The following is a 22,693-nucleotide window of genomic DNA, read 5'->3' on the forward strand; positions in this document are numbered from 1 at the left end:
GTTCATTAATATCCATTTAAGTATTTTGCCTAAAGTGTTCTAAATTTTAATATCCCTGGATTTTTTCTTCATTTATTTTGTAATAATTTAGAAAACAAATTATTTTGAAGTTTATTACAGTGTAAAAAGGTTTTCTTAACACAGTTCAAATGTAGAAAATATACTGGATTTATTTATAATACTTGTTTTTAACTCACTGAAATAACAATGAATTGTTCTGTAAGAAATTTGTCACATTCCCAGACAAGTGAGGTTAGGAGAACTATTCTTGGGTCCAATATAGAAATGATTATGCTTAGTGAAATTCTATGTTAGTATATAAATCATGTTTGTATTTTTTTTTTTTTAAATAAGCATCAGATTCATTATACTCTAGAAAGGACAAGTCTACAAGAATAACAGATGTAGCTTCAGCACAAATAAATATGAAATATAAAAATATGTTAATATTCCCAAAGAAAACTGTATACTTGTATTTATGGCAGAGTTACTCAGCTTACTGATGCTATCCCTAACTCTTAAACTATTGATTAAAAGGGAAGACAACTAGCTAAGCAACATCCTATCACCCATGCTAATGAACAGACTGAAATTCATATAATTCACTTACAAGTGTGGAGAAAATGTTGTTATACTATATGGATTTAAATCTCACTTGCCAACAAATGTTGTTATACTATATGGATTTAAATCTCACTTGCCAACAAATGTTGTTATACTATATGGATTTAAATCTCACTTGCCAACATTGAAATCCATGGTTCTACCACTGCAGGGCCAACTTATGCCCAACAATAGACACAAGCAATGTTTTGGCAAAATGACTTTAAGGTTATTTTGGATAAATTAACAAAATTTTTCCCACTTTCATTAATTTTAAATAAACTTCTTTACATTTTCTTGAAGAGTCTAGTTTTTCTTTTAAAAGTTTTGATCAGTTGTTAGCAGATCGTAATGCAAGTTTTTTCTTCTACATAGGTTCTATAAGGTATCAGTAAGTAGTTGAATAATTTTATATGTCTGTATTTCTAGCATTTTTCTGTTGACATAATAGTATTGGTATGTTTTACATTCTGTCCTTTGATATTATATGCATGAAATGTACAGTTTAAAAAAATAAAATTGGAAACTAATTTTTGCATTATTAAAAAAAGTGTTGTTACATATGTTGCAGCTGTTCCTCTGAATCAATGCATCTAAAAACTGCATTGCTTTAACATTAAAATGTTTGAAACAAGTCCCACACAATATATGTGATACAAATAGAACTGTTGAAAAAACACGTAATAGGGTCAAAGTAATCAACGATATGTTATTAGTTTTGATTTAATGTAATAATATTCCTCATATTTACAATAGTTAACCTTGAATTACAGATAAGATCAGTATAGAATTGCTCAGATATTTTTACATTATTTAGAATTAAATTGGTTATTAGTCCATTGCTCTGATGATTAGGGTCTCTAATAACATGTGAGCCACTAAAGAAAAGTGTAAGTAACAATATCATCAAAACAAACTAATTACTGATGGATCTCTGTGTTTTGTAAGAGTGATTTTACCCACATTTTTAGTCAGTTTATAATGAATGTTGTAAAGGGCAAAAACACAATTACTGAACATGATGGAAATGTATACTAATTATGGTTTATAAAACATACATTGTGCATCTAGCTTTAGCTTAAAGTTGATATTTATATGGCAATTTGTGATCTGTGTTTCATATTTGTTTATGTGAGAAAGTTTTGGTTCCAAGATTAAACATTCTTGCCTCCTGATTTTGCAGACTTTTATAACAAAATGATGTGATTTATTTATTGATATGAAACATCCATGTCAAAAAGAGCTTTGGTCTGTATTTCTCTTACATACTACAGTTACCTTGTTATATCTTTTACACATGTAAGACACAAAACTCTGTATGTCCCGTCTGTCTATTATCCAACTAACCTTATGTTACTGGGCCAATTTCAACCACACTTTGTGGAATGATAGTTTGAAATAAAGGACATATTAATTGGAGTCTACAGACCCCTGTCACCTCAATTATTGCTGTTATTGAGCATTTATTATCTTTGACATAAGTTAACATTAAGTACATCAATAGATGGCACTATGTCTTTATATAAAAAACAATTTTTTTTTTTGAATTTTCTATTAAACAATATATACACATTGTGGGTGAGAGTGCACTACCATTTTCTATGGAGGAATAAAGTGTAAAACAATAACTGCTGTAATTGGAATACTACATAAACTCAGCTGATGTTTCAACTCCAACAGCCATTTTTTCAGTTAAACCAACAACCTTTCAACTTCACCCTGTGAAACACTACAAAAGGACATAGGTACTGAAAGCGAGTAACAGAGCACCCTTACAGTCACTACTTGTTCCTATGAAGTCATCCTTATAGTTTATAACATCTTTTAACTAATATATATTAAGGTATTAAAGCTTATTTATACAAAACTTTTGGTGAGGTAGTAAAGAGCATTGTAATATGTTATAAATGAATTGTGTGAAACTTAGGAATTTTGTGTAAATTATTATAACATCCACACCCACATTTTTTTTTTAAGTTCATAACCTGGACAAGAGATGGTTATCTCAACTTGTCTGAAAATTTAAAGGAAAAAGAAACATTGTTAAAGTCTGTAACATTACTATATAGACTGAACATGAAAACTGATTTAAGTGACATTCAATATTAAAATAAGTATTTCTCTAATCTATAGTAATGTTGATTTACATTATTTTGAAAATTTCTTTCTAGAGTTGATATCTTTCACAAAGCATTCTTGGTTTTGAATAAAATCTGTCAATCTTAAAACTGTGTTACTTCATCGTTTTTTCTCCCTCTTTAAAAAAAAAGTAATACATATAGCACACAGTACTACCAACACTAATTATATGACCACTTTACATTGAAAGAAAATTTCAATCTGCAACTATTCATATGCTCACTTACTTTACAGAGTACAGGAAGGTAACTCGAATTGAATAACCTACTGGCGTTAATTACTAGATTTCAAGCAAAGATAAGCAATTTTGAGGTACTTTTATTACTAAAAATATCTTTTCTGGGTGGGAGGGGAAGCTGTAAATATAACAACAATCTAGAGGACACGTATCTTTTAGTGCAATTGGTTCCAAGATATATTATTAGTACTTAGTTGTGTACTTTTTTTAAAAGCAAGGTAAACTTGAAAGAATCATCAAACCTTTTGTGCAAGTTTAAAACTGGAAGAAAAGTGTGTATATTTTACCTTCAATAATAAAAAGATGCCACTATCAGTTCTTCTCGAGATTTATTTGACTGAAAGATTTATACAGCAAACACACAAAGCTTTCTTATTATTATCAGTATCACACAAATCTTCATTTACCATACAATTGTATTGACTGTCTCACAATACCACCTCTGTACAGTCTTATACTATCTAATGTTCTTAAAACCACCCTCCTATTATAAACCAATGATTACCAAAACTTTGTTCAATAAAGAGATGCATCTTGGAGTAAGATGATGTTTTGTTTTCCTGAAACTAAAGGGAATTTTTTATGCATACATTTCAGGAGAAGTCCATGGATGCCACTCAATACACACACAATCCCACAGAAAAACTATATATATACATTTTTTGTACTATTTTAGATTAAATTATTTTTTCTTACAACAGTTGAATCCAGTGTGTGTGCACTAAATATATGCAAAATGTATTTGGACTTTTGACAGTGAATGTTAAATACAAAGTCAGTTAGATCAGGAAGAAAATGTAAAAACTGAAGTTATCAATGCATTTTTTAAAAACAAGAATATCAAACTGCAAATTATAATTTTTTTAATTGCCAACTTAAAAAGAATTTTTTTTACAATTTAGTGAATGGAAGCTAGCATGCAACATCTTAGGCTTTCATAATTTTCAACCATTTCCTGCAAAGAATTACATAACTTCTTAAAAACAATTATTTGTGAAAGCATAAAATATTGTGTGTTTACCGTAACTAATGGCACCAATGGAATTTCTTGAAAATTTGTGGCACTAAATATTATTTGAAATGTTAGGAAAAAAACATTTTGCTTTTATGATTTAAAGATTTAAAAAATGAAGATTTAAGTCATCTGTTCTGACAGAATGAATAACATCTACATACAAACCCAATGTTACAAATACACCACTATACAATATTATCGTCCAGCAGTACCATCAAACTGTGTACACCAAAAATTTAAGAGAGAATTACAAACTCAACCTTATGACATAATAAGACACAAGCTGGGATACACTGAAACAGTTTGAGACTTGGGTAACTACAAACTGTTGCCTTGAATAAAAAGAATGTAGTTTCTGTGAAGCTCAGGGATCATCTTGGTGACACCTACAATACTCGATTCTCTGAGGGTCTTGGCTACTGGCAGTCATCTTGAATACTCAAGGTAGATTATTCTGTGAGAGGCTTGGATATCTACAACAAATAATTGTCTTAAATGTCCATAAGACAACTGGCTAGAACAGCCATGGGGTATGTACAAGTATATGAGGCTGTAATGTTTTTCAGAAGGTAGTCTGAAATAACAATGCATGCAAGGAACAGCAGAAAAGGCTTTTAAAGAAACATGAATCAAATCTCAGTTTGATAAATCACAAACTCAATTATGTCTGTAAAGACCAATACAAATTAAGACACACTTACTCTGTCTTTAAGCTGTAGTACTCTGAAAATGATAGTCAAATTTCTCAAAGAAGGATTACTCTGTGCATTTCTTGAATTTGCACAATCAGTTATCTGTGAAAAACCACAAAATGTCACCCTATAATAGACTAGTTACTTGGACGTTTTGTTTCTGACTAACTGTGAGCTAGCCCATATGAGAAACTAAAATAATAAAGCACGTTTTTAATTATTTTGAGTGAAAATGTATTCCATTTTATAGGTTTTTCAACTGTAATTACAACCTTTGTCACAACTTCATTGCTAAAAGTTTCAGTATGATCAAATATTTGTTTGAGCCCATACAATCTTTTCAAATGGAATCTTGACTGTTTTTGACCAAAATGGAATGGAATATTCATAACTTAAATAATTCATACCTGACACTGGTTTATTTAATGCAACCAAGAACATTTAAACATTAACCATATTATAATAAAAATAATTACACTTAAATAAAATAAAACTAAAACAATAACCTTAGGAAAGTAATTTTACCCATATAGTGTCCAACCAAACATTTTCAAACACTCCTTGAAAATGTGGAATAGCAAGCCCAACATGCTCTGTAAAGGCCAATAAACACAAAAATGCACCAAAATGGTGTATCAGCACTCTGAGAGATGCAAAATGTGATCTGTATAAAAATAATAGGACAGATTATAAGGTAATGTAAATGTGGAAAACTGATAATGTTAAACTGTCCCACTATTCAGTCATGTAATAGCTACTTTGTACTAGACCACTCAACACTCTTTAAAACTTCTTAGTACACCATAATGGTTAAAAAAAAGTAGTCCCAAAGCATTTCAAACATTCAAGTATTAATTGTTACAAATATAAAACATGCCTAAAATTATTTTTGATGTAAATTCAGAGTGTTTTTGCTGAATTTAATGTTGCCACATGTGGATGTGCACTCTACTACCATGCTTACTATGGAAAGGCAGGAACCGGCAAACAGAAAATTACCCCAAGGACAACTGGAATCATTCTGATTAGTGTACAACCCATCACTACTACATTCTTGACAAGTGGATATTCGTATCTGTGGAGGGAAGAAAGTCACTTCACTTACTCTGTTGGTCCAATTTTAGAGCAATGAGATGTGAGCTATATTCTGTAAGGAACCCACTTAAGAAGTGTCTGAAGAATTAAATGCCAAATGATATCAGATGATCCTGAGAACAAACTGCAGAGTTTTTGGTCAGCAGATAAAAGTGTTGTTTGAAAAGGGATAATTCTACCTTCCATAAACTATACACAATTCATGCATGGTTAAAAAAAGTACTAACATCAACGTGTAAAAAATATGCTATATAATCTTTTTGAGCAAAATTAAATATATGGTTCATACCATAAAAAGTATAATAAGTTTGGACTTTTTGGTAAGCTACACACCACACTCTTTTATAAGCTACATAACAATGATTGGCCTACAATTTATATTGTATGAATAAAGCACTTGTTAAACTGAGTACAAACAAGTTCTTAACAAAAGACTTACTTATAATGAGAGCATGTTTATTGTAACTATTAAATATTTACTACTAAATTAATTGTAGTTTTATATTTTTCTAGTCTAAATTATCTCCAACATTAAAACAAAAGTATTGTTTTTTTTTCTCTCTTCCTTTCCCATACAGCAATCCAGGCTTATGAATGCGATCTTCATATATATATAAATAAAATGTATAAAAGCTGTATGACTGTCTTAATGACTGGATTATTCAACCATGTAATTGTATATCTATACCCTCAAAATACATAAGTGGATGGGTTACGTGATTTCTTCTGCAAAAGTAATGGCTGATTAGGTTCAGTTTAAAGTATAACAGTTAAAAAATTAAAAGCATGAATAACTAAGAAATACATCTTGTTTTACAGGTGGTTATTTATTATGGAGTCATCTTTGTTTTTGCAATAATGAATGGTATAAATGATTAGATGACATTCATGCAATTAAAGATCTTACTGTGCTCTTTAATCTTAGAAACTTTATTATAGTCTGACATATAAATACTATAGAGACAAATTTTGCTAAACTGTACGTTGCTGTTCAGTGAACCACAAGGTATTGAGGCATTTACTTGTTCCTCCAAGAACAAGTATACAAGAAATTTTAAAATATCTATTCATAAGTGACTACAATATCAGTAAGAATTTGACTAAATTATTGCAAGAAGATGTTTAGAGCGACTAGAGTACTCAGAAGTATTTGAGCAAATACAAGTAAAGATGATTTAAAAGAGACTATTAAAGTAACAAAAACGTTTAGGCAAACAACTAAAAAGTGGTTCTATAAGGGACACTAAAATGAACTTTTATGAAACCAAGGTACTGGAAGGTAATGGACTGAATAAACAAAAAATTTTTTGAGGGATCAAAAGATTGAGAAACATTTGCTTGAATGACTACGAGGTTGTTCTATAATCAGGTGTGACTGTGTAACAAAGATGAAGAGATGTGGTGTCAGTGAAGTTTACCTGGACGGCTGAGCCTTAGGCTTAGGCATCTTGGCCAGCAAGGCTGGAATTTCTTTCTTTTCATCAAAGTTTTTCCACAGATCGTAAAGGTTCAGTATCTGACGAGTGATTTCCAGGATCTAGAAAACATGAAGTCTACTTAAACCAACCAATGCTACACACAATATAGAAAATCAAAAAGAATATTAAGATTAAATACCAATTTATAAGACTGGAATAAATAATAAAGCCCAAAACACATTGAACTAAATGTCTTAAACTAGCATCTTAAGTACTTAAACCAAAAACACAAGATATATATGTTAAGAATATCTTACCTAACATGGAAATATATATACACCAAAACAACTCTAAATAAAATTGACTAGTAAAAGAATTACACATCTGAAGTTAAACATTTAGGTAACATACTACAAATAAGTACCATTACCAGTTATCTCAACTATAATGGAAATAAGTAATTGGTTTGCCTTGATTTACACTTGCCTATCAAAAATGTTCTAATTGGATGTGTTAACATCAGTCTTACCATAAGATATGCATAAAAACAAAGAGAAAAAGTAAAAGGGTTTTAATTTAATTTAGTTATTACTAATCAATTAATTATGGAAAAACATTTTGGACTGAAAAATCAGTGCACAAATATTTTATCATGATAATTAAAATATGTAATATATTTAACTATAAATTAAAATTTAATGAACAAAATTCATTTTAAGCTCCTCTTAAATATAAGTTAAGAATGAAATTCCTTGTAATCCAGTTTTCCATTTTTCACATACTAAAACCTTTTGGAACCATTAAATTTAATGTTTTGCTATATTGCCAGATATGCAGTGCTAAACCATTTTGCTTTTCCCTCTGATTTGATATATGAGGGCTGTTCAAAAAATACGCGGACTGACGTCATAAAACAAAATGTACTTTATTTAGAAGTTATAGGTCTGGGACCCCTTCAAAGTATTTTCCTCCCCAACGCACACACTTATCCCAACGGTGTTTCCACTTGTTGAAACAGTCCTGGTACGCTTCTTTTGTAATGTCCTCCAGCTCCTTCGTCGCATTTGCCTTAATCTCGGGAATCGTCTCAAATCTTCTTCCTTTCAAGGGTCTTTTGAGTTTGGGGAACAAGAAAACATCACAAAGAGCAAGGTCAGGTGAGTAGGGGGGTGGGAAGAACAGTGATCGAGTGTTTGGCCAAAAACTCACGAGTTCTGAGGCACAAATTTCGAAGCAACATGGTGCATCTTCAATTTTTCAATCAAAATCTCATAACAAGATCCAACTGATATCCCAAACTCTTCAGCAAGCTCCCTGACAGTCAGACGTCGATTTGCCCGCACCAGGGTGTTGATTTTGTCGACGTGTGGGTCGTCAGTTGACGTGGAAGGACGTCCAGGACGCTCATCATCTTCAATGGACTGTCAACTATCCTTAAAACGTTCATGCCACTTGAAACATGCCGTACGCTTCATAGCAACATCACCGTAAGCCGTGTTAAGCATAGCAAAAGTTTCAGTCGCAGATTTTCCAAGTTTAACACAAAATTTCAGAGCAAGTCATTGCTCCTTCAGGTCATTCATTCTGAAATCCGCCAAACGAAAAAATTGCACTTCACTTAAAACCGTGTAGCTAATACACAAATGAAGATATCTGCAATTGGAAAATAAAGTCGTAATCAGCTGATCTGTGCAACCTAGCGACACCAAGCGGATTCCCCTGGAACCAACTGGAGCCGCGCAATTCAAACAGTCCACGTATTTTTTGAACAGACCTCGTATTTGCTGTAAGACTTGATACTTGAAATTTACTTATTACATGGTTGGCATTCTTAAGAAACAAGTTTTTGAAATGTTCAGACTAATAATTTCTGCACAACTTTGGGATGTTTTTCTTCAACCAACTACAAACTGCTTCCACTTAGTAAAATTATTTTAAAGTTCAGTACTTTAAGTAGAAATATTTCAAAATCAACACAACCCGATATATTTGTCAACTTTTCTGACACACACTGTTGAATATGTTTTGAGTTAATTGAACCTTTACATATCACCAATTATTTTTGCGATGCATCTACTTTGCCTTGTTTGTGTGTATTACAGAAATAGTATGCATGCATGCATATTTAGATAATAAGGTGTGCACACATGATATGAATAAAAAGTAAATGTGAATATTCTCTATTAAGAATTTAGTACAATAATATTAAAACCCTGAAAGTTTTCAAAAAGGCCTGATATTAACTCCTAGAATAACATTTGAAGTTTATTTATAGATAGTGTAGTTTAGTCCAAACTAAGCTAATGTAAAAAACATACACAATATAGTATTATCTTTTTATCAAACTTGGGCTTAACATTAATCAAATTTTATAAAGTATGACCTAAATACAAGTGAACTTGCACATCTCGTACCTGATAACATTTTGTATGTGTTATTATACATATCTTGTATTTAAAGAATTACTGTTGCAATAAATATACTAATTTGACAGAAGACATTTGAAGATCTCTTAGTAGGTTAATAATGTGAAGCACTCTGAAGTCACAGCATGGCCACTAACATTTTATATTTAATAATAATAAAAATAACAAATAGAACTACAATATTGTCTCAGATATACAAAATGTAATATTTCCACCAATAATTAAACTTGCTATTTTGGTTTGAATAAAATTACAGGGTCACCCAATACATATCAAAATTGAATATAAATGTAATTTCAAGTTTTTCATGGAAGGGGGTTAATAAATCTGTAGTAGGTTTTGCAATGTACTAATATTTATTGACTATTATCTATTCAAAATATATTAACATTTGTTTAAAATAAAAGTGACTATACAAGCTTGTAATTGCACTTAATAAATTGACTACAGGTCAACAGGTCTAATACTAATGAAACAGATTAAATAACCTTTGCTAAAATTTTGATATTTTAAACATGCTTTGAAATCCAACTTGTGGTTTACTTGGACAGAACTACATGGCAGAAAAACTTACATAAAGCTTCAGAAACATAACAGGACTGACTACACATGTGCATTAAATTTTGAAAATTTTATGTGTCAAGCTGAAAGTTTTTTTTTGTTTTTTAATTTTGCTCAAAGCTACATGAGGGCCATCTCTGCTAGCCATCTCTAATTTAGTAGTGTAAGACTAGAGGGAAGGCAGCTAGTCAACACCAACCACTGCCAAGTCTTGGGCTATTCTTTAAGAAGCCTTGCAAATTTTCTATTATACTTAACATCCAATTACATCGGTTTAAATATAATTTTTAACAACATTCAGCTTAAGTCGTAGCAAAAAAAATGTAAAATAAAATCTAAAGTGATCACAATTGTAGTTATTCTTCCTCTGCATCTTTACTAGCACTTTTGTGATTTATTAAAATTTAAACAAAGGTTCCCATGATATTATGTATGCTGAATGACAGTACTTACATTTTGTCTAACAAAAGCACTAATATATTTATATATAGGTCATTTTAATGTGTATGAAGAAAAAACCTTGATACTATATCAAATAATTTGCAATAGAACATCTCCCTTTGTCAAGTTTTGGGCATTACCACAAGGACAATAAAGAGCCAAATATCAAGAAAAGCATTTCTATATTAAGACCATATAACTCCATAACATGCAAGAAATTAATACTTGAAATCATCAGAATCATAATACAATGTTAGAAATTAAGGCTGAGGTCCTAATTAATACTACTTGAAAATTGCAGGCAGAAAATGCTCTTTATAAGCACTTTAATGAGATTATGTGATAAACACTTACAAAATTATATAAAAACATTATATGTCTCTACACCATTTAGAAAAAGATTAAAAATGAGTCTTAAGCATATAATACCTTATACACTGGATGCCACCTACTGTGATCACAATGTTACCTTTGTATAAACATTTTAAGCAAACAATTTGAAAAAAAATATAAAAATACATTGGAAATACATCATTCATTGTAATCAGTGCTGTTTTATTGCTTTTAATAAGCTTAACCATCTCAAGGTCAAGTGACATCAGGAAGGTTCACTATAAAATAAAGCATGACTAAGTTGTCATTATGATCCCCTATGCTCTCACATTTCCTTTCCATAATTACAGTACAGTTGTTTTCGTTCCTTCATGAAAAATGGTGATCCCAGAAATAATGAAAGAAGAGCATAAGAAATGTAAAGATCTAACCTTTAAAGAAATACTTGCTCTTTTAAAATGCTATGACATGTTAAAAAATTTGTCAGCATAATGCAAGCAATGCAGTTAAAAATTTCCCAACGTCTTTTGTGTAAATGTTTTTTTTTTAAATCGACCTAACACTGAGATGGGAGCACAAAGTTGAAAAACCTTCAATAAGTGCTGAAATGAGAGGCACTTCAAATTTTGTGACTTGGCAAAAAGCTGAGTTTCATAAACAGTGTAAATATATATGAAAGTTTTATTACTGAATTACTCTAAAAAGTAGTAGATGATCAACTTTTAATTATTTTTTTAAATTCTTGTTCCTCTCTATAACTGTTTAAATATGAAAATAAATATGAAAAAAACAACAGCTTTCAAGCTTTTAGATAATATATTTACTACCCTGTATCAATACACATTATTCTAAATGCTGAACTTTTATTTCATCAGTTAATGTTATCAATTCCACTATGTCCCGAAGCAATCACAGTAAGTGGTATTCAGTATAATCGGAATTGTACGTAACAAAATTATTTATGTCAGATATACCAAAACTGAATACATATATTTCAAAACATTACCAAAAACCTTAACTGTGACCTATGACTTTCTAATAACAATACTACCACAATTTATGTTTTGATTAAATAGTGAAAGATATCTTCTTTGTTGATCAGTACACACCTTTTCCATATCCACATTAAGCTCAGCAAACCAATGTTTATAATCCTTCTGAAGGATGACACAGGCCATGTGCAAACATGCTGCAAAAGAAACAAGTAATATTTCTGTCATAAATATAGAGAATTGAATAAATGTAATAGCAACTTATTATATGAAAACATAATTCCAGTTACTTTTGATTTCAGATGACCCTATATATAAGACTGGCAAGCCAACTCAAATACTGTTTAAAAAACATTTTGGCATCAGAAACTTGACACTCAAGATATTTTTTTTTCAAATAACATTTAAGGTGAAAGCATTTACTCAAGTGAGTTTATATTAAAAGAAACAAAAAAAAAGTCAAGTTTCCTTTAAGTCCATCCTTTGTGTTATTTTATAAACAAGAAATCATTTGAAAGACTGTAACACTTAAAATTTCTTGACACTTAAATAACAATGGGTTTTATTATAAAAATATAATTTAAAATAAAGTAAAAAAATTTTAGTTTCAATGAACAAATTTAACACTTGCCACACAGGTAAACTGGGTAACAATTTGTACTACAAATAGAATCACCAAAAATCAAGCTTGAAATACATTTCAGTAATGATACCAAATGAAGACACTGATAAGGATTTCTCATATACATCTCTGCATTCCTTCATGATGTATTCATTTTCTTTGCCTTCTTCACCTTCATCATCACTATCTTCAGTTAAGGCTAAAATATTTTCAATAAACTCCACATCATCACCTTCATCATTCACAACTTCATTACTGATATTCACCACATTCTCAATTGTAATTTGGCCATGATTGTTTTCTTCTACCATTTGTTGCATTATTAGTACTTGGCAATGCACCTTTTGGTTGCTTCTCCCACCTCTCCAATTCAAACAAGCAGAACTGATAATTCACCACATTCACAGCCAAACAACAAGAACATCCTAAACATTTTGAATATCTAGGCTTTTTAAATTTTCAAGCTAAAGGTTCCACTTCCAATATTTTACTTCTGTAGTGCATATTGATGTATAGAATACAGTTTAATACTAGAAATAAACAATCTTAAAGCATCAAATTGTTTTTTCTTTTTTAATGAGACACTCAACATTATCCTTTACACCTTGGCTCTCACATGATTTTCCTTCTCTTTCACAAATTTTATTGGGGCAGCATATGTTTCCATATTTTTATAATCTTGCACCATGCCATCTGAAGTCACTTATGAAGCCCTCCTTTGGAAATAGCTATGAGCACAGTTTAAACATCATTAGATAGATTATTAACTACTTCCATCACTGGGGAGTTAATCAAATGGTGTGAAGAGTAATTTACTATTTAGTTGGAAAGTTTGAATACTTGATCCAGGCAGAAACAAACAATGGAATGTAGTGAGAAGATAAGAAGAATTAAAAACCATAGTTCTACAAATTTCTTTTATAGTTTCTTTATATAATCTTTTCACTCCTGAAAATATGAAAATGTTTCCATGCCAAATTATATTGTTAAAAAGCTATGGCAGTCTTCTCCCATGAAAACACATCAGGTAGGCCATATTAGGTTTAGAATTCTATAGCAATACCAAATTTCTGTAGTGACTCCAATCCTTATTCATTAAATATTATTAAGTGTACCAGATTCAAATGATGAACATATATAAAATAACTTGTAAGTTAATGATATCATTTGGCATACAGCTATACAATGAGCTATCAGCTCTCAGTCCACCCTGGGGAATCAAACCCTGAACTTTATTACTGTAATTCTCTAAACTTTCCACTGATCTACCAAAAAACAATAATTTATTGAAAAAGGAGAGATACCTAGCAGATATAAATTGGTTTCAAACAAGAATATTGTTAGCCTGACCTGATGTCAGTTTGAAAAGACAGGGTCATAAGGTCACACAGGTCTTTTTTTTTAGTTTATTTAGCATTTTTTAATGATTTACAGCCAGAAATATTGACTGCTGATGGAAAAATAAAGTACCAAAATAGATTTGTCAAAATCAGTCAAGACTAAACAGATATATCAAATAGAAAAAGAGTTAGTGGATTATATGTGTGTGTATGCATGTACATATACACACACACATTTAAACACAGCTAGCTACTTATGATTACACATATATATACGTACATAAAATTGAACTATATACTAAATTACTACTACAATTCATTGTTTAGTGTTCAATTTGTACTTTAAATGGAGTTTTTGTGTGGCAATTTGTTTAAATGTAAATAAATAAAAAATAGCACTTATGTTGTAACTGATGTTCACAAATTAGAAATGTTCATTTACTTTTATTTATAGCATTTATGATGAGCACACAGCTATTTTGTCCATGAGAAACAACATAATATACGAAAGCAGATGAAAAGCATCTGCATGTTATATCTTGGGTTCAAATTGAAATGTGCTGTGAATCCTTCAATACTTTTTTTTCACTCTTTATTTTAGACAGAATGTGGGCTTTATTTTTGGCTTTTATCATTCTACAGAAAAATATATCTTTCTAAATGACATGAAGAAGTCAGTGTACATTTCTAGCTCATATACCATTTCATTCAAGAGTAGGGTTAATGAAGTGTTGAGATTATCTTTCAAGGGCCTAATTTATGTTTTCAGTTAATTTACATTCGTAATTACCTTACTTTTGTTACTGTAATTGTACAATAACTAAATATGTAGCTGGAGTGAAGCTTTATGATGGTTTTAATATTACTTACCTAATGCTAGTGAATACAAACAATGTTTTTTTTTGTTTTTTTAATATTAAGTTTAATAATTTCTATTCCAGTTGTGTAAAAATACAATAACTTTAAAGTTCTTATAAACTATTATATATTTCAGTAAAGTTAGAAAAATTACATGATTTGAATGTAATAAGTCCCATTGAAAGGCAACATTATTCATAAATCATTGCAATTTTTTTATACTGGCCTGATTTTTTCCTATTAAACCCATTGTAAAAAATTAAACTTCCTAGGAAAACAATATCACAAAATAGTGATTTTATTGATATTATTAGTGCTTTTTAACAATCTTTTCTCAATATATTAGTGGTTTACCTTTAAATGCAAAAATCATGGATACTATTAGTTTTAGTACATACAGATAGAAAATTTGTAAGTGTTATCATTATGAAATATTTACTTCTACACTTGCAGCATATTAGATATACAAATTACAAAAAATAAGATGGCCTAAAGCTACAAAAAATATAATCATAATGTAAAAAAAGATATTGAAATAACTTTACACATGCTGTAAGTTGGCAGTTGTGCTTATACAACATGCATTTCCATAAGCACAGTAAAAACAAAACTTTTCACAAGTTATTTGTTGTTGAGCACAAAGGAACATGGGGAGGGAAAGGGAGGGAGGCATGTGTCATCAAAATCTGATTTATAGCATTGTACGTCCTCAGACTTACCACTGAGACAGAAGAGGTGGGAACTACAATTGTTTTAAAATGTTTTATGGGTAACAATGAGTTAAACATTTTTTATAGTACTACACCATGAAAACTGTTATTAATGTGACCCCCCTCCTTTCAACCCTTTTCCGAAAAAAACATTACAGAAAATTTCTAATAGTCCCATGTGCCAAATATAGAACTAATATAAAAATAATCTGATAAAGACTATTAAAAAAAACCTTTGAAGGAAGGGGGTAAATGTAGGGATGGCCAATATAAATCAGTCAAAAACAATTCAAACAAGATAGTAAGGATGGCATTTGTCTCATTCCTACATAACAGTGCTACCATGAAAAGTTTTTTAATGCAATACTTCAATAGACATAACAAAGTAGTACTTACAAGAAAGTTCAAAATACAATGAGGTTCCAACCCTAATATTTATTGTTTATCTGTCATTCACTGGTAGTTTTCACTTCAAACTGTACTTTAAAGTTTTCAAAGAACACCAAATTTCTACATGAAAACTAACTTCAAGAATATAGTGATAACATCATTTTGATTTTTTTTCTTTCTTTTCAATAACTACTACTTAACAATACTTATAAAAGTGGATACTCCATTTGAAACTATGTCACCCCAGTGAAATTGGTACATACCAATGTTTTGGTTTTTGAGTATTATCTAATGAAAAAGAATCAGAAGAAAGAACAAAAAGTTCAAACTTTTGCTTTGATAGATATAATATTTACAGACATTGCACAAATACTGTTGTAAAAGGAAACACTGAATAGTATTGTACAGTTCTTATGACCTAATGAAGAGATATTTAAAATACCATTTTGACGAACAATATGAGCCATTCCTACACAGTGCTATGTGTAGCACTGCCTGTCTGATATGAAATACAGTATGGTACAATTCTTTACTGATAGATAAAAATAAGAACAATTTTAATAAAAATATAATTCAACAATACAATATTTTTTCCTAAAGAAATTTCAAGGACCTTTAAATTAATATTAGATATTCACACAATTAAAAAAGAAATCTGGAAGAAAAAGCTTGGCTTATTTAAAAAACTGACTAAAATGTGTAAGATTGAATCATAATTTGATAGTCTAGTGCAATTAAAAGAACACAAACTAAAGATGTAACTAGCTCATGTGTAAAAAGAGGTTAAAATAATTCTATAGAGAAGCTTACCAAGTGCAATTTGGTGAGGGGGATACAAAAGACATACATCAGTTCTTAGACTGTCATTAACAACTTTCCTATGGAAATAAGTAAAGACATGTTTAAAAACAATTTCAATCAAACATGTATGTAGTACTGAAAAATCAACTGATATTTTTACTTAAAATTTTTATTAACACTTAATATATTTATTAAAAATACATTCTCAAAAAGCACTGATTAAATGTATTTTAAAATCTATACATTTCATCCTTAATAATGATGCTATACCCCTGCACAGTTCACACAAACTTACAAAAAAAATGTAAGAGGCTTTTCAAAACAAAACTGTGATTTTTAAGGATCTTAACAGAAAGAGAATGTTCCCAAAATTAAATATTTAAAGTTTTTTTTTTTATATACATTATAAAAATTGCAGTAACAGCTGTTCAAAACATTCTAGCAAGAAGATATACAATGAGGGAAAGTTTTTTTTGTGTGTAAATGTTTTATGTTGCTCATGATAAGTATTTTGTGGGTGTTCTAATAGTCAAGTAAGGCAAGTGTTGATATCTGACAAAGACGGATTGAATTTGAAATTTTTGCATACTTTGACTAATACCTGAACTATTTCAAAACAACAAACATGTACAGTCATTTCTACAATATGTAAACAATATTCACTCTATCATCAAATTCACTTATGAAGAAGAGAATAAAAACAGGTTTGAAGTTGAATGAACATAACAACATTAAGAAACTCCAACAGTTTCAACATGAATATCTTCCACAACCTGGTAATGATAACTATATAAAGTGGGATTCAGCCCATTTGGAAAAGTATAACCTATACTTATTTTCATTTCAAAGTTTTCATACCTTATTTGCATAATTTTTTGCTTACAGTATATTTTTTCTGTATCTTCCTCTACGGAAATAATGTACTTAATTTCAGTATCATCAGAGACATCATTCAAGAATAATCAAAAGAATGATTGAAAAACATAAAATAAATTGACCAAGTCTGTTTCTTCTTTTCCTGACCATGAAGATACAAAAACTTATACTCACAGTTTATACTTCTTTTATTAAATAAGTTTTTTGCTTTGTTTTTATTTTGTTGTGTGAAGTAGTATTTCCCAAGCCAGACAATAACAATAAAACACATTAAGAGCCATTACACTGTTTCTGGCAAACGTAACATTTGATCTTAAATATATGTAAAACATGTATAAAAAAACACTGGTCTGTCCTCTTTAGGTATGACCTGTACTATGTGATATAGGGTTTATATATGGTTACAAAGTAACTTTATAAATGTTACAAATCCATATTACACATGAATTAAATGCACTAAGCAATATAGAGTTTATATATAGCTGCAAAGTAACTTTATAAATGTTACAAATCCATATTACATGTGGATTAAATAAATGTGATGGGAATGATGTCAGCAGGTGTAAGGATATAGGTATATGAGACGTCAGCTGAACATACCTTGCCAAATGCAGCTGATGTTGTAAGGACCATTATAATGGTTTAATAAGAGATAATTTGCTTTGATGATTTCTTTCTTAGGTTTAGGTTAGTGTAGAAGAATTTTATCTTATGTATTTTGTGACCTGTTTCAAACAAATAAAATTGAAGGTTACAAACTTGTGGTTTAAGCAATATATATAATAAGCAATTTATATTAAATTTCACACTTCTTGAAGGGGTGGTAATTTAATTAAAGATGGAAGACTTAAAAAAAAATGTTATAAACAAATGACAAAGTGAAAGCATTTTAACATTCCACCTTTGTTTTCAAGTGAATATTTCTATTTTACATGTTTATAGCAAATAAAAGTTACAGAGACAGGTTAGATGATTTTTGAAAAAATCATATGCAATTATTATTTATGAAGTTAATTATTATTTCACTAAAGTAAAATACATCACAGTTAAAACACTTTGCAAGCACATATGTTGTAAATCAAACAACAAAAGAAAATTGTTATATAACTTTCTGAGCAAAAAATGCTGCCATCACAGTTTAATTTGGATGAAGTGCAGAAGACAATAAGACATAGGTCAATCACTTATACTTCTGTGAGAGGAAAAGAAAAATATACAGTCTATTATTAACTGTATAGTAAAAATAATAATAATAAATCTGTGTTTCTATTTTTTTTCTAAAATTCTGATGTTAAAGAATAACCTTTTTGGTGCAATTGGCGACCGCAGTCGACTTGAAGGCTCAGAGTGGCAGGCGAGCTTTGTCAACAAGACGTAAACAATATACCCTCGTGACTAATTATCATAATCACACAGGCCTGTAGACCCAGTTGAGGCTAGAACCACGTGTATTCACTGCTTACTTGGGATTCCCAGCAGGTATATAAACCATAGGTCCCGTGATTTCGTTTTCTAGCCTGTGTAGATCATACTGTTCATTGTTTTAGAAGACGCCTTCCTTGCATATTCTGTTGATTCATGCGATGTTGTTACAATACTGAAAGAAAAAGCTTATACCACTAAAGAAGAAATCAATATTATTTTTAATGATGAAGAGAGTGACAAAGAGTTTGAGCCAGATGATAATGAAAGCTTACTTGTAACAGGACAAGAGTGGTAATGAAGACATTCATGGCCTGGAATCTGCCCCCGCTTTAGGTAAGCACATGGTGTAGTTAGGTGTTGTTAGGGTTATATAATTTATTGCATAAACTGACTGACCAAGGCTAGTTCTCTACATTTTCATATATTGTTGATAGGAAAATATATAAATATAACATACATACATGGAACATTGGAAAAGTGTTATATCTTTATGTAAAAGAGTTTTTTGTTTTATTTTGTAGATGCCACTAGCACTTCCAGTGGTGGTCCTCGTGAACGATCAAGGAGTGTATATTCCCGGAGGTCTAGAGGTACAAGGAGAAGTCAAAGGAGAGATAGAGCAGCTAGTATAGCACAGCCCCAAGCTCCCCCTGAAAGTGATAATGAACCTGAAGACCAAAACCAAGATCCAAATTTTTCATGGCAATATTACAGTGACACTGATAATTTTGAATCTGACTGGTTGCCAGATTTTACCACTCACACTGGAGTCCTGATTGATACAGCAAATTTCACTTCATATCAGTATTTCACACTTTTCTTTCCTGATAAAGCATTTGCGCTAATTTGTAATGAAACGAATAGATATGCTTTGCAGTATTTCAACTGCACCACTGAATTGCCATCTTACTCCCATTTTATAAAATGGATTGAGATTGATGTCAATAAACTCAAAGCATATATTGCACTACAAATAGCAATGGGGTTGTGCCAGAGACATGAACTGGAAGATTACTGGGGCTCCTTTTGGCTAACTCATGTGCCATTTACAGAGGTAATGCCATGAGATCGTTACAAAATCCTGACATCATTGTTGCATTTTGCTAACAATGAGCATGATCAGCCAAACAGTGGAGATCCAAATTATGATCCACTGTGAAAAATTCGTAATCTGATGAATCTCTGCAAATCAAAATACCTTGCAGTATATGCCCCACAACGTGAGCTGTCCATTGATGAAAGTATCATCATATTCAAAGGGAGAGTTTATCTCAAACAGTATTTACCATCAAAACCCACAAGATGGGGCATCAAACAATTTGCATTGTGTGAAAGCAAATCTGGATATGCTTTGAAATTTATTACATATTGTGGGAAAAATACTATAGTGCCTGTGGCTGGATACTCAGTCACAGAGACTATATGTTTAAATCTGCTGGAGGAGTTTTGGAATAAGGGACATATAGTCTTCACGTACAACTTTTATTCTTCACCTTCTTTATTCAAACACTTAGAGATGAATGGAACTGGGGCTTGTGGCACAGTTAAGGCTGGACGGAAACACATGCCATCAGATATCCACCCTACAAGATTGCGTCTTAGCAAAGGAGATCCGCCAGTATTTATGCATGGTGGTAATATGGTAGCATGTGCTTGGCATGACATTAAACGTGTGCATTTTTTTTATCGACCATTTCCACAAATGGCACCACAGATAAAAGAATTCGATCCAGAGGAGAGCCTGGTGGATACAGAAATGTGAGAAAACCACTGATTGCTGAAACATACAACCAACACATGGGTGGAGTAGACATCATGGACCAGAAGCTGGAAACCTTTATGCATCCACACAAAAGTACCAAGTGGTATTTTACCATTTACCATCGGCTTAGAGAAGTAGCTCTTGTTAACGGATATATAATATATTGTGCAGACTGCAAAAGCAGCAGTGAAAACCCGGTATTTCCAAGACTATTCAGAGAGCAGATTATTCAAAATTTGCTGGAGGGATATGTCAGCAAAGCCAAACGGAAAGAAAGACCAAGTACTGATAAAGGTCAGCGCTTGGTGGAAAGACATAGTATTGGACAATATGAGGACAAAAAACACAAACCTGATTGTATTGTTTGCAGCAATATATACACAGCTGGATGGAAAAGAAAGCAAACTAATTATTTCTGCAAACAGTGCAATCTCCCCATGTGCTTTTTACCATGCCATGAGATATATCATAACCATAAAGATTATTGATGGGCTGCTGTACAAATTGTATACAATTTATAATAAATTATTGTGCTTTACATGGCACTTCTTTGTTGTGTATCAGGGTGTCTTCCTTTATTCCTGTTATTCTTAAGTATTGAATTTAACATATATAGTATTGGGTACAATCACTGAACATTTCAGGGACTTTTGTCGAATTACTGCCGAGATATCATGCTTTAAGTACTGATACCGTAATTAGTTGAAGTATCAATGGAATCAGCGCCATGCCAAACATTAAAATGTTTTATTCAGCACCAAAAGGGTTAATTAAAGAAGCACTTATGAAACCTAATAGCCATTGAATATTAATTTCTACATAGATTGCAAGTACATGAACATCTACATAGTAATGTGTGGATTTGTATGCATTTATATTTATAATGTATTTTAAGTTTAAAGCCAACCAATTTAACAAAAACTGCAGTAGTGAATGTATGTCCTTGTGAAGTTATTGCCCAGAAATGTGGTTCTACTGTCATAGGTAAAAACATCACATTTGTTTATATATAATTACATATTTCTTTCCCTTTTCTAGGCATCTGAAGAGAAAGCATCCTTTTGTTAATGAAAAGTCCTTGAAGCTAAATTTCGTATCAACTCTTATCACACAGCCATCTGTTGTTTATTGTTTGAATTAATATTCTCAAAGTAGTTAAGAATCCAACCAGAGCAAAAGAGGTATTCTAGGTCATTTGTAAACAACCTAATTATCTATTGCTGCCTTCCACTTTCTATAGCTGAAAATGACTTCTTCAGAAAGTTTATTTCTAAGCTTAATTCAAAGGTGATACTTCTCTCTCAAAGCCACATTGCATCAAACCTAACTCTTCAGCAATATAAAAGCAAGACCAAAGCTGTGCAAGAATTGTTTCAAACTACACAACATGTTGCATGTAATCTGGAAGTGTGGATAGATCAGATATGACACTCCTTTCATTATAACTTCTCACACCTTTGTTGATTTTGAGCCAAAATCATGTTTCCTCATATTTGAACAGCTGAAAGGTGGGTACAGTGAAGTAGGTGTTGCAGACTACATTGAAAATACTCTTCAACAGAATAATCTGCAATTCAAAGGTAAAATACTTGTATCATTCTTGAATGAGTATTATTCCACAAAACACGAGAAGAACTTGGATAAATGATAATAACGAATAAATTAACACATCCAAATGAAAACTTTATCTAGTTTTATTTTGTGTGACATTTCAAGCAGATGCCCTTCATCAGATATTAAAGGCTGTGTTACAATGGAAGTAAGCTCAAAAATAATCACTAAAAGGTAAGCTAATATAAAGTTTCAAGTTACACATATTCAATATGGAGCACCATAACACAAACAGCATTGAAAACATTGTTGAACTTATTATTGGAATTAGGAAAAATACAGAAAAAAAAAAAACTATAATTGGAATTAGAAATAAAATGACAGGAAACAATAAATATATTTTCA

General features: G+C 30.9%; 1 protein-coding gene across 7 annotated transcripts in view; it reads right to left on the reverse strand.

Annotated features, from left to right (window-relative positions):
* The window catches only part of CycC (cyclin C), a 103,215-nt gene that overhangs the window by 21,627 nt on the left and 58,895 nt on the right, over nucleotides 1-22,693 (reverse strand). For 5 of the 7 annotated variants that reach the window (XM_076483665.1, XM_076483668.1, XM_076483669.1 and 2 more), the window contains exons 8-10: nucleotides 16,684-16,751; nucleotides 12,071-12,150; nucleotides 7,201-7,319 (exon numbers count right to left, since the gene is read on the reverse strand). In XM_076483665.1, the coding sequence (XP_076339780.1) occupies nucleotides 7,201-7,319; nucleotides 12,071-12,150; nucleotides 16,684-16,751 (267 nt within the window). Of the gene's footprint in view, nucleotides 1-3,292; nucleotides 4,469-7,200; nucleotides 7,320-12,070; nucleotides 12,151-16,683; nucleotides 16,752-22,693 lie in introns of those variants that run through there. The other 2 variants (XM_076483667.1, XM_076483672.1) reach the window with 1 other exon arrangement.

Source organism: Tachypleus tridentatus, chromosome 13, assembly GCF_004210375.1.
Source record: "Tachypleus tridentatus isolate NWPU-2018 chromosome 13, ASM421037v1, whole genome shotgun sequence".
NCBI lineage: Eukaryota > Metazoa > Arthropoda > Merostomata > Xiphosura > Limulidae > Tachypleus > Tachypleus tridentatus.